The sequence below is a fragment of the Ranitomeya variabilis genome, chromosome 4 (genome assembly GCF_051348905.1).
Source record: "Ranitomeya variabilis isolate aRanVar5 chromosome 4, aRanVar5.hap1, whole genome shotgun sequence".
Classification (NCBI taxonomy): domain Eukaryota; kingdom Metazoa; phylum Chordata; class Amphibia; order Anura; family Dendrobatidae; genus Ranitomeya; species Ranitomeya variabilis.
This window is the reverse complement of record NC_135235.1, coordinates 638,736,334-638,750,396: the sequence shown is the minus strand read 5'-3', so window position 1 is coordinate 638,750,396 and position 14,063 is coordinate 638,736,334. Positions and strand designations below refer to the sequence as shown.

The following is a 14,063-nucleotide window of genomic DNA, read 5'->3' as shown; positions in this document are numbered from 1 at the left end:
GTTCGCAAAAGGCCAGGACCACTACCAATTTGTGGCTCTCCCTTTCAGACTCGCCACAGCTCCCAGAGTGTTCACCAAAGTCATAGCAGCCACCATGGACATCCTGCACTCCAGAGGCATAGTAGTCGTTCCATACCTGGACGATCTACTCATCAAGGCTCCCACCTTCAAGGACTGTGAGCTCAGCGTCTCAATCACAACCGATACTCTCAGTCGCATGGGCTGGTTAATCAACCTACAAAAGTCATCACCAACCCCGAGTCAACTGACCTTCCTGGGAATGCTATTCAACACCTCCAGGGGTCTAGTGCTCCTTCTCAAGGACAAGGCACTGGCTCTCTGCCTAGGAGTTCGCACCCTCCTCCGCAAACCCCCTCGATCTCTCCGGTTTGCCATGAGAGTCCTCGGCAAGATGGGGGCAGCAATAGAAGCAGTCCCATTTGCCCAGTTTCACCTCAGGCCTCTCCAACTAGCCATTCTCAAGACCTGGGACAGGAATTCCTTTTCTCTCGACAGGGAGTTCCAGCTAACGTCGTCAACCAGGAGGTCCCTGCACTGGTGGCTCAAGCCAACCTCGCTAGCAAAGGGGAAATCCTTTCTTACAAGTCAATGGAAGGTTCTGACCACCGACGCGAGCCTGACGGGTTGGGGTGCGGTGCACCTACACCACAGGGCAAGTGGTCCCCAGTGGAAGCGACCATGCCCATCAACATCCTGGAAATTCGTGCCATACTCCTGGCATTGAGGGCCTTCCATCACTTACTGGCAGCCTCTCACATCAGAATACAGTCGGACAATGCCACGGCCGTGGCATATGTGAATCACCAAAAAGGGAATCCGCAGTACCCAGGCGATGCGAGAAGTGTCACACATCCTCCGCTGGGCGGAGGACACGGGGTCGGTTCTTTCGGCGGTCCACATTCCGGGTGTGGACAACTGGGAAGCAGACTTCTCAGCCGACAAGGAATAGACTCGGGAGAGTGGTCTCTCCATCCCGAAATTTTTCGCCAGATCTGTCACCGCTGGGGGACCCCGGATGTAGACCTAATGGCATCCCACTTCAATACCAAGGTTTCCAACTTATGGCCAGAACACACGATCCGCGGTCGCTCAGAGCAGGCGCTCTGGTTCAGGACTGGACCCAGTTCCAGCTTCTGTATATTTTTCCACCTCTCCCCCTGATATCCAGAGTGGTGAGGAAGATCAAACAAGAGGGAGTTCCAACCATCCTAATTGCACCGGACTGGCCCAGACGTACATGGTACACCGACATCGTACAACTTACAGCAGACACCCCCTGGCGTCTCCCCGACCGCCACGATCTTCTATCACAAGGCCCGTTCTACCACCAGAACTCGGGGGCTCTCAATTTGATGGCGTGGCCCTTGAGACCTGGGTTCTAACCCAGGCAGGGCTCTCGCCGGACGTCATTGGAACCATGATCAGGGCACGGAAGCCAGCCTCTGCCAAGATTTATTACCGTACCTGGCAAGCTTTCTTTACCTGGTGCGAATCTCGTGGCCAGACCCCACTCCCTTATTCCCTACCCAAAGTACTTGGTTTTCTCCAATCGGGTCTGGAGGCCAGGCTGTCATTGGGATCGCTTAAGAGCCAGGTGTCAGCCCTCTCAGTGCTTTTTCAAAGGCGCATTGCTACCAAGTCGCAAGTAAGGACTTTCCTTCAGGGGGTTTCCCGATTGGTTCCCCCCTACAGACGACCACTATAAACGTGGGACCTCAACCTGGTCCTGACAGCATTGCAGGAACCACCCTTCGAACCCCTTAAGGAGGTCCCGCTCCACCTTCTCTCCCAGAAGGTGATTTTCCTGGTGGCAATCACCTCGCTACGCAGGGTGTTGTGAATTTGGATTCTGGGCTCCCCCGGTGGCTACTGGTGGAATTGAACTGGTGTCTTCATCTTCTCTGTTCACCTGTTCCCATCAAGATGTGGGAGTCGCTATATAACCTTGCTGCTCTGTTAGTTGCTTGCCGGTCAACAATGTTATCAGAAGCCTCTCTGTGCTTGTTCCTGCTCCTAGACAACTACTAGATAAGTTGGACTCTTGTCCATGTTTGTTTTTGCATTTTTGTTCCAGTTCACAGCTGTAGTTTCGTTACTGTGTCTGGAAAGCTCTTGTGAACAGGAATTGCCACTCTGGTGTTATGAGTTAATGCCAGAGTTTTAAAGTAATTTCTGGATGGTGTTTTGATAGGGTTTTCAGCTGACCATGAAAGTGTCCTTTCTGTCTTCTGCTATGTAGTAAGTGGACCTCAAATTTGCTAAACCTATTTTCATACTACGTTTGTTATTTCATCTTAATTCACCGCCAATACATGTGGGGGGCCTCTGTCTCCTTTCGGGGTATTTCTCTAGAGGTGAGCTAGGACTAATATTTTCCTCTGCTAGCATTATTTAGTCCTCCGGCTGGTGCTGGGCATCTAGAATCAACGTAGGCATGCTACCCGGCCACTGCTAGTTGTGCGTTAGGTTTAGTTCATGGTCAGCTCAGTTCCCATCTTCCAAGAGCTAGTTCCTATATATGCTGATGCTATGTTCTCTTGCCATTGAGAACATGACAGCAGGGTGTCTGAACTGACAGCACTCTCCTGCAGACGGCCCTTCCTGACTTTTCACCAGGACAAGGTAGTTCTTCGTACGGTCCCATCCTTCCTTCCGAAGGTTGTGTCCAACTTCCACCTCAATGAGGAAGTTTCACTACCATCCCTTTGTCCGGTTGATAGAGTGGAGAAGGCTCTGCATACGCTTGACCTCGTCAGGGCATTGCGTATATACGTGTCTAGGACTGCGTCCTTCTGGAGGTCTGGTTCTCTTTTCCTCCTTCCGGAAGGCAGCCACAAGGGTCTGCCAGCTTCCAAAGCTACCCTTGCCAGGTGGATCAAATTCACCATACAAGAGGCCTGCCACCTTAACAATTCACCTCTTCCAGCCGGTATTACGGCACACTCTACACGGGCGGTAGGGGCCTCCTGGGCCATTCGGCACCAGGCTTCGGCACAACAAGTGTGTAGGGCGGCCACTTGGACTAGCCTACACACATTTACTAAACACTACAGGGTTCATACCCAGTCCTCAGCGGACGCGAGCCTGGGTGGATGTGTTCTGCAGGCGGCGGTGCCCTAAGTATAGGGACCTGTCTGCACAATATTCGTCCATTGCTTCCGACCCAGGGACTGCTTTAGGACGTCCCATGGTCCTGTGTCCCCAATGAGGCGACAGAGTAAAGGAGATTTTTGTGTACTCACCGTAAAATCTCTTTCTCTTAGCCTCTAATTGGGGGACACAGCTCCCACCCTGTTGCCCTTTTCGGGCTGTTGTTTTCTCATATTGTTCTTTGAGCTCGTACATAGTGGCCATCTTATAGGCATGTCTATGTTATTCATGTTACATTCTTCCTACTGCTTTTTGCACAAAACTGGAGAAGGCTGATGCCGTCCAGGGGTGTATACTGCAGAGGAGGAGCTACAGTTAATCTTTTTCAGATTATGCATAGTGTCGCCTCCTAGTGAACAGCAGCATAACAGCCATGGTCCTGTGTCCCCCAAATAGAGGCTAAGAGAAAGAGATTTTACGGTGAGTACACAAATCTCCTTTTTGGAATGTTTAAATAAAAATGAACATTTAACTTTTTTTCACAAAAAATGTACTTCAGCTCCAATTTGTTTTATTTTACCAAGGGTAACAGGAGAAAATGGACCCCAAAATTTGTTGTACAATTTGTCCTGAGTACGCCGATACCCCATATGTGGGGGTAAACCCACATGTGGGGGTAAACTGTTTGGGCGCATGGGAGAGCTCGGAGGGGAAGGAGCACAGTTTGACTTTTCAATGCAAAATTGACAGGAATTGAGATGGGACATCATGTTGCGTTTGTAGAGCCACTGATGTGCCTAAACATTGAAACCCCCACAAGTGACACCATTTTGGAAAGTAGACCCCCCTAAGGAACTTATCTAGATGTATGGTAAGCACTTTGACCCATTAAGTGATTCACAGAAGTTTATAATGCAGAGCCGTAAAAATAACAAATCATATTTTTTCACAAAAATGATTTTTCGCCCCCAATTTTTTATTTTCCCAAGGGTAAGAGAAGAAATTGGACCCCAAAAGTTGTACAATTTGTCCTGAGTACGCTGATACCCCATATGTGGGGGTAAACCACTGTTTGGGCGCATGGGGATGCTCGGAAGGGAAGGAGCGTCGGTTGACTTTTCAATACAAAATTGACAGGAATTGAGATGGGACGCCATGTTGCGTTTGGAGAGCCCCTGATGTGCCTAAACATTGAAACCCCCCACAAGTGACACCGTTTTGGAAAGTAGACCCCCTAAGGAGCTCATCTAGATGTGTCGTGAGAGCTTTGAACCCCCAAGTGTTTCACTACAGTTTCTAACGCAGAGCCGTGAAAATAAAAATTATTTTTTTTCCACAAAAATTATTTTTTAGCCCCCAGTTTTGTATTTTTCCAAGGGTAACAGTTGAAACTGGACCCCAAAAGTTGTTGTCCAATTTGTTCTGTGTACGCTGATACCCCATATGTGTGGGGGAACCACCGTTTGGGCGCATGGCAGAGCTCGGAAGGGAAGGAGCGTCATTTGGAATGCAGACTTAGATGGATTGGTCTGCAGGCATCACATTGCGTTTGCAGAGCCCCTAATGTACCTAAACAGTAGAATCCCCCCACAAGTGACCCCAAATTGGAAACTAGACCCCCCAAGGAACTTATCTAGATGTGTTGTGAGAACGTTGAATCCCCAAGTGTTTCACTACAGTTTATAACGCAGAGCCGTGAAATTAAAAAATCATTTTGTTTCCACAAAAATTATTTTTTAACCCCCAGTTTTGTATTTTCCCAAGGGTGACAGGAGAAATTGGACCCCAAAAGTTGTTGTCCAATGTGTCCTGAGTATGCTGATACCCCATATGTTGGGGTAAACCCCTGTTTGGGCGCACGGGAGAGCTCAGAAGGGAAGGAGCAACGTTTTACTTTTTCAACGCAGAATTGGCTGGAATTGAGATCGGACGCCATGTTGCGTTTGGAGAGCCCCTGATGTTTAACAGTGGAAACCCCCCAATTATAACTGAAACCCTAATCCAAACACATCCCTAACCCTAATCCCAACGGTAACCCTAACCACACCCCTAAACCTGACACACCCCTAACCCTAATCCCAACCCTATTCCCAACCGTAAATGTAATCCAAACCTTAACTTTAGCCCCAACCCTAACTTTAGCCCCAACCCTAACTGTAGCCTTAACCCTAGCCCCAACCCTAGCCCTAACCCTTGCCCTAACGATAACCCTCATGGGAAAATGGAAATAAATACATTTTTTTAATTTTTTGCTAATTAAGGGGGTGATGAACGGGGGTTTGATTTACTTTTATAGCGGGTTTTTTAGCGGATTTTTATGATTTGCATCCGTCACACACTGAAAGACGCTTTTTATTGCAAAAAACATTTTTTGCGTTACCACATTTTAAGAGCTATAATTTTTCCATATTTTGGTCCACAGAGTCATGCGAGGTCTTGTTTTTTGCAGGACGAGTTGATGTGTTTATTGGTGACATTTTCAGGCACGTGACATTTTTTGATTGCTTTTTATTCTGATTTTTGTGAGGCAGAATGACCAAAAACCAGCTATTCATGAATTTCTTTTGAGGGAGGCGTTTATACCGTTCCGCGTTTGGTAAAATGGATAAAGCAGTTTTATTCTTCGGGTCAGTACGATTACAGCGATACCTCATTTATATCATTTTTTTATGTTTTGGCGCTTTTATACGATAAAAACTATGTATAGAAAAAATAATTATTTTTGCATCGCTTTATTCTGAGGACTATAACTTTTTAATTTTTTCTTTGATGACGCTGTATGGCAGCTCGTTTTTTGCGGGAAAAGATGACGTTTTCAGCGGTACCATGGTTATTTATATCCGGCTTTTTGATCGCATGTTATTCCACTTTTTGTTTGGCGGTATGATAATAAAGTGATGTTTTTTGCCTCGGGTTTTTTTTTTTTTTTTTTACGGTGTACGGCGATACTAAATATGTGTACTTTATTGTTCTTTTTTTTATTTAGATAAAGAAATGTGTTTATAGGAACAATATATATATATTTTTTTTACACATGTGAAAATTTTTTTTTTTACACTATAACGTTGCCCCGGGGGGGGGGGGGGGGGGGGCATCATGTTATAGTATAAGATCGCCGATCTGACACTTTGCTGTGCACTGTGTAGAGATCGGCGATCTGACGTGCTCAGCTCCTGGAGGCTTCCCGGCGCCTGCTCTGAGCAGGCACTGTGAAGCCATCTCCCTGCAGGACCCGGATGCCGTGGCCATTTTAGATCCGGGCCTGCTGCAGCGAGGAGGAGGTAAGAGACCTCGGAGCAACGTGATCACATCGCGTTGCTCCGGGGGTCTCAGGGAAGCACGCAGGGAGCCCCCTCCCTGCGCGATGCTTCCCTATACCGCCGGAACACTGCGATCATGTTTGATCGCACTGTGCCTGGGGTGGTCCGTGACCGCTCCTGGCACATAGTGCCGGATATCAGCTGCGATAGTCAGCTGAGACCCGGCCGCGATCGGCCGCGCTCCCCTCGTGAGCGCGGCCGATCGCATATGACATACTATCCCGTCGGTGGTCATACGGACCCACCTCAACGGGATAGTACGTATATAGGGGTTAAACAGATTTTGGTTCCCTTCCTCATTTTTGATCTATCATGTTCTTACATTCTGACATCTTCCCTCTTGCATCTAGTGATTTTTTTTTTACATTACACTTGATCGATTTTTTTACTTTATGTTTTATATATGTAATAAAAGATATTGATGGTTTTTATTTCACTCTTTTACTTCTAGTAGTGATTTTTTTTCAGTTATAGCTCTATAATCATGGCCCTCTTTTGGTACCATGAAATGTCAGGCACTTAACCTTTTTAGGTCCTTTTGTTTTAATGTTTAATACAGGACACACACAGTGGATGTCTATTAATATACTTTTGAAGTTTGTCAGCGCCGGGAATCTCAACTCAAGACCCCCGATATGTAAGGTAGAAACATTACTTGGGAGCCACAGGCTGTGCTGTTCTGGAGAATTTTCTCAGCCTAAAAACCTCAAAAGCATTCTTCTTTACATGCATAATATAACGTTGTATACAGATATCTCGCCAGAACATTATAAGTGCTGAAAAGTAATCACCAGAGATTTCTAACTATAGAATCATTTTCAAAAATTATACAAAATCATCACAGTAAATATGGACATGTGTTGTGTTCCTGTAATTGTAACAACATGTACAATATAGTGATTTATGGTGATCGATAAATAGTGTGAATAAAAATGACACCTTTGTTTACATTCATATTATATAAATATATTTTTTTTTTACGGCAAAAAAGCTTATCACTCAGAACTTTGATTTTCATTCTAAAAAAGAACACATATTATAAACAATAATAAAGGAACCCAGACGGACCACAATTAATAGGCCCACTCGGCTTCTGTTTGCTTCTGTTGTGCAACAGATCTATTTTGGACATAAATTCCATTTTCCTGAAAAGAACTGTCAAAACTCAGAAACTCAGATGTGAACACACTCCAAAGTTGTCTGGCAAAAAATGGAAAAATGGATACATGTCTGTGTTTGATCCGCTTGATTGAATTTGCCCATTCAAGGGAATGGGTCTGCATTTCCAGATCGCACTCGCTTGTCATCCAGAATATCTTGGTTCCTCCTGAACCACCAGGTGCCAATATTTTTACGGTGGAGAACTTCATAGTGTGAATATGTCCCATGGAGAGGGCAAGAATGACGAATAAATCATATACCTGCCTGGCAGTGAGTGTGCTTGGTTGTGGTAAACAGCCATAGAAACTGAAGAAGGTGGGGGTAACATAACTTCAGCTGTGCTAGTTCATGAGAAATCAAAACATATCATGTGAACAGAGCTGGAGAAACATCCCGAGAGGAAAAAGTTTGAATGTGGAATAGGTGAAAAAACAGCTATGAAGGTTTCTGATGAGCAGGATAGCTCCATGCAAAAACAGATAGGTGGAACTTTATTACCACAGAGGCTTAGTCACATACAGTATGTGGTTACCTATTTGTTTTGCACAAAGGTGTTCGTAGCCTTTAACCCCTTCGCGTCAGCCGCCGTACTAGTACGGCGCTGCCGGCACTGCATTTGTGCTGTGCGCCGCGGTGATCGGGTGCGGGTGTCAGCTGTATATGACAGCTGACACCCCGCAGCAATGCCCACGATCGGCGCTATCGCCAATCGCGGGCATTTAACCCCTCTGATGCCGCTGTCAATAGTGACAGCGGCATATAGGTGGATCGCGCAGGGACGGGGGCTCCCTGCGCTCTCCCACCAGAGCAACGCGATGAGATCACGCTGCTCCGGTGACCTGGAAGGAGTCCCCGGATCCAAGATGGCCGCGTGACTCCTTCCGGGTCATGAAATCACCTGACTTGCCGGCGCCTGCTGAGAGTTCCTAATAGCAGGCGCCGGCAAGCCTGTGGAACGTGCCTGTCAGATCGTTGATCTGCCAGAGTGCTATGCACACTGTCAGATCAACGATCTGATGTAAAACAGTGATGTCCCAGCCTGGGACAATGGTAAAAAGTAAAAAAAAAATAAATAAAATGTATAAGAATAAAATAAAAAAATCCCCAAATAAAGAAAAAAAAAACATTTCCCAATAAATCCATTTATTTATGTAAATAAAAAAAAAAACAATAAAAGTACACATATTTGGTATCGCCGCGTCCGTAACGACCCGCTCTATAAAACTATCCCACTAGTTAACCCCTTCAGTGAACACCGCAAAAATAAAAAAGAAGGCAGAAAACAACGCTTTATTATCATACAGGCGAACAAAAAGTGGAATAACACGCGATCAAAAAGACGGATATAAATAACCATGGTACCGTTGAAAACGTCATCTTGTCCCGCCAAAAAAAAGCCGCCATACAGCCTCATCAACAGAAAAATAAAAAAGTTATAGCTCTCAGAATAAAGCGATGCAAAAACAATTATTTTTTTATATAAAATAGTTTTTATTGTGTAAAAGCGCCAAAACATGAAAAAATTACATAAATGAGGTATCGCTGTAATCGTACTGACCTGAAGAATAATGCTGCTTTATCAATTTTACCACACGTGGAACGGTATAAACGCCCCCCTAAAAGAATTTCAGGAATTGCTGGTTTTTGTTCATTCTGCCTCCCAAAAATCGGAATAAAAAGCGATCAAAAAATGTCATGTGCCCGAAAATGGTACCAATAAAAACGTCATCTCGTCCCGCAAAAAACAAGATCTCACATGACTCTGTGGGCCAAAATATGGATAAATTATAGCTCTCAAAATGTGGTGATGCAAAAACTATTTTTTGTAATAAAAAGCGTCTTTTAGTGTGTGATGGCTGCCAACCATAAAATCCACCAAAAAAACGCTATAAAAGTAAATCAAACCCCCCTTCATCACCCCCTTAGTTAGGGAAAAATAATAAAATGTTAAAAAATGTATGTATTTCCATTTTCCCATTAGGGTTAGGGTTAGGGCTACGGTTAGGGCTAGAGTTAGGGCTAGGGTTAGGGCTAGGGTTAGGGCTGGGGTTAAGGTTGGGGTTAGGATTTCAGTTAGATTTGGGGGTTTCCACTGTTTAGGCACATCAGGGGCTCTCCAAACGCGACATGGCGTCCGATCTCAATTCCAGCCAATTCTGCTTTGAAAAACTAAAACAGTGCTCTTTCCCATCGGAGTTCTCCTGTGCGCCCAAACAGTGGTCCCCCCCAACATATGGGGTATCAGCGTTCTCAGGACAAGTTGGACAACAACTTTTGGGGTCCAATTTGTCCTGTTACCCTTGGGAAAATAAAAACGTGGGGGCTAAAATATCATTTTCGTGGAAAAAAAAGATTTTTTATTTTCACGGCTCTGCGTTATAAACTGTAGTGAAACACTTGTTGGTTCAAAGTTCTCACAACACATCTAGATAAGTTTCTCGGGGGGTCTAGTTTCCAATATGGGGTCACTTGTGGGGGGTTTCTACTGTTTAGGTACATCAGGGGCTCTGCAAATGCAACATGACGCCTACAGACCAATCCATCTAAGTCTGCATTTCAAACGGCGCTCTTTCCCTTCCGAGCTCTGCCATGTGCCCAAACGGTGGTTCCCCCCCATATATGGGGTATCAGCGTACTCGGGACAAATTGGACAACAACTTTTGTGGTCCAATTTCTCCTGATACCCTTGGGAAAATAAAAACGTGGGGTCTAAAATATCATTTTCGTGGAAAAAAAAATATTTTTTATTTTCACGGCTCTGCGTTATAAACTGTAGTGAAACACTTGTTGGTTCAAAGTTCTCACAACACATCTAGATAAGTTCCTCGGGGGGTTTAGTTTCCAATATGGGGTCACTTGTGGGGGGTTTCTTCTGTTTAGGTACATCAGGGGCTCTGCAAATGCAACATGACACCTGCAGACCAATCCATCTAAGTCTGCATTTCAAACGGCACTCCTTCCCTTCCGAGCTCTGCCGTGCGCCCAAACAGTGGTTCCCCCCCATGTATGGGATATCAGCGTACTCAGGACAAATTGGACAATAACTTTTGTGGTCCAATTTCTCCTGTTACCCTTGGGGAAAAAAAAATTGCGGGCTGAAACATCATTTTGTGGAAAGAAAAAATGATTTTTTTAATTTTCACAGCGCTATATTCTAAACTTTAGTGAAACAATTGGGGGGTTAAAAGTGCTCACCACACATCTAGATAAGTTCCTTAGGGGGTCTTCTTTCCAAAATGGGGTCCATTGTGGGGGGTTTCCACTGTTTAGACATGTCAGGGGCTCTCCAAAGGCGACATGGGTTCCGATCTCAATTCCAGCCAATTTTGCATTGAAAAGTCAAACGGCGCTCCTTCCCTTCTGAGCTCTGCCATGTGCTCAAACAGTGGTTTATCCCCATATATGAAGTATCAGCGTACTCAGGACAAATTGCACAACAACTTTTGGGGTCCAATTTATCCTGTTACCCTTGGGAAAATAAAAAATTGGGGGCAAAAAGATCATTTTTTGTGAAAATTAATACGCAATTTTTTTTACGGCTCTACATTATAAACTTCTGTGAAGCACTTGGAGGTTCAAAGTGCTCACCACACATCTAGATTAGTTCCTTAGAGGGTCTACTTTCCAAAATGGTGTCACTTGTGGGGGTTTCCACTGTTTAGGCACGTCAGGGGCTCTCCAATCGAGCCATGGGTTCCGATCTCAATTCCAGCAAATCTTGCATTGAAAAGTCAAATGGCGCTCCTTCCCTTCCGAGCTCTGCCATGTGCCCAATCAATGGTTTACCCCAACATGTGGGGTATCAGCGTACTCAGGACAAATTGTACAACAACTTTTGTGGCCCAATTTCTCCTGTTACCCTTGGTAAAATAAAACAAATTGGATCTGAAGTAAAAATTTTGTGAAAAAAAAGTTAAATGTTCAATTTTTTTTAAACATTCCAAAAATTCCTGTGAAGCACCTGAGGGGTTAATAAACTTTTTGAATGTGGTTTTGAGTACCTTGAGGCATGCAGTTTTTAGAATGGTGTCACTTTTGGGCGTTTTCTGTCATATAGACCCCTCAAAGTCACTTCAAGTGTGAGGTGGTCCGTAAAAAAAATGGTTTTGCAAATTTTGTTGCAAAAATGAGAAATTGCTGGTCAACTTTTAACCCTTATAACTCCCTAACAAAAAAAAAATTATGTTTCCAAAATTGTGCTGATGTAAAGCAGACATGTGGGAAATGTTGTTTATTAACTATATTATGTGATATAACTCTCTAATTTAAGGTCATAAAAACTAAAAGTTTGAAAATTGCTAAATTTTCATAATTTTCGACAAATTTTGTTTTTTTTCACAAATAAATGCAAGTCATATAGAAGAAGTTTTACCACTATCATGAAGTACAATATGTCATGAGAAAACAACCTCAGAATCACCAGGATCCGTTGAAGCGTTTCAGAGTTATGACCTCATAAAGTGACAGTGGTCAGAATTGTAAAAATTGGCCCTGTCACTTAGGTGAAAACAGGCTTCGGGGTGAAGGGGTTAAGCTAGGTGATCTTTGAAAGAACCAACACCTGTGAACTATGGATTACAGAGGACACTGCTGCAAATTCATTTCCAGATCCCCAGTGCTCCTATATTCATGATGGAATCCAATGCTTTCTGTTGAGTTCCATTACATATAAAATAGTATAAAAAACTTCTCATACCTTGTAACTATCGCTTAGTTTCTTTTTATAACAAAAATGCAAAACCTACACTTGCATAAAAGCCGTGCCTTATTTTTACATGACCACACTTCTGTGCTCTGTGCTAGATGCATGTATATACCTGTCAGGGAGTGTATGAGAGATGAACATTATCTATTAGCACTGACTTGCAGTTAAATTTACGAGGGTCCATTTACCATGAAACTGCAAATGATTGGTGACAGGTGAAGTGAAACCAGAACCTACAGAGAATACGGCTTCAACAGAGATGTGAAAATATTGAAAAAGCACAACCTGGTGGCCTAACATCATAATCTACTAGTCCTTGGGTATTAGTATCCTGTCTTAGTCAGTCTATATAGATAATATAAATATTAATATAATTTCAATGGAGTGTTATTGACAAATAATAATTTTATTCTTGGCAGATGACGGTACTAGGAGCTCAGAGGAACATCTGATATTTTCAGATTGTGCAGCAGAGGATCAAGGTATCACATCAGATACATATGAAGACCATGTAATTATGCCAGATATACCTCAAGCCCTTCTTAGGAAAAATCTATCATCTAATCCTTTTAAACCGGTCCTTTCTTCTACTTCATCAAAAGAAAATATGGAAAACAAAAAGCACAAAAGTACTGATGAACATGAAGTAGCTCATACAGGGGAGAAACAATTTTCATGTTCACAATCTGAGAAATGTTACAATACTAAATCAAGATTTCTTTCACATCAGAGAAGTCAATCAGAGAAGAAGCTATTTTCATGTTTAAAATGTGGGAAATATTTTAAAAGGAAATCAGATCTTGTTTCACATCAAAAACCTCACACAGGGGAGAAGCCATTTTCATGTTCAGAATGTGGGAAATGTTTTATAGATAAATCACATCTTGTTGCACATCAGAGAACTCACACCGTGGAAAAGCCATTTTCATGCTCTGAATGTGGGAAATCTTTTAGCCGTAAATTCGATCTTGTTAAACATCAAAGAACTCACACAGGGGAAAAACCTTTTTTTATGTTCCGAATGTGGGAGTTGTTTTAATCAGATATCAAATCTTGTTGTACATCAGAGAACTCACACTGGTGAAAAACCATTTTCATGTTCGGAATGTGGGAAATGTTTTAGCCGTAAATTTGATCTTTACACATCAGAGAACTCATACAGGGCAAAAGCCATTTTCATGTTCAGAATGTGGTAAATGTTTTATGGCTAAAACACATCTTGTTATACATCAAAGAACTCAAACTGGTGAAAAGCCATTTTCATGCTCAGAATGTGGGAAATTTTTTATAGATAAATCACATCTTGTTAAACGTCAGAGAACTCACACTGGGCAAAAGCCATTTTCATGTTCAGAATGTGGGAAATGTTTTATAGATAAATCACATCTTCTTATACATCAGAGAACTCATACTGGGGAAAAGCCATTTTCATGTTCAGAATGTGGGAAATATTTTATAAAGAAATCACATCTTGTTAAGCATCAGAGAAATCACTCTGGGCAAAAGCCATTTTCATGTTCAGAATGTGGGAAATGTTTTTTACATAAATGCTATCTTGTTACACATCAGAGAACTCACACTGGGCAAAAGCCATTTTCATGTTCAGAATGTGGGAAATGTTTTATAGATAAATCACATCGTGTTGCGCATCAGAGAACTCATACAGGGCAAAAGCCATTTTCATGTTCAGAATGTGGTAAATGTTTTATGGCTAAAACACATCTTGTTATACATCAAAGAACTCACACTGGTGAAAAGCCATTTCA

At 43.2% G+C, this 14,063-nt stretch overlaps 2 protein-coding genes across 3 annotated transcripts in view; both read left to right on the top strand.

Annotated features, from left to right (window-relative positions):
• The window catches only part of LOC143767203 (uncharacterized), a 684,359-nt gene that overhangs the window by 219,118 nt on the left and 451,178 nt on the right, over window positions 1-14,063 (top strand). The gene's annotated exons all lie outside the window — the stretch shown is intronic.
• Window positions 1-14,063, top strand: part of LOC143767034 (uncharacterized) — a 110,195-nt gene that overhangs the window by 91,202 nt on the left and 4,930 nt on the right. Inside the window, 2 exon segments of the mRNA XM_077255054.1 lie at window positions 12,717-13,253; window positions 13,421-14,061. Coding sequence (XP_077111169.1) covers window positions 12,717-13,253; window positions 13,421-14,061 — 1,178 coding nt within the window.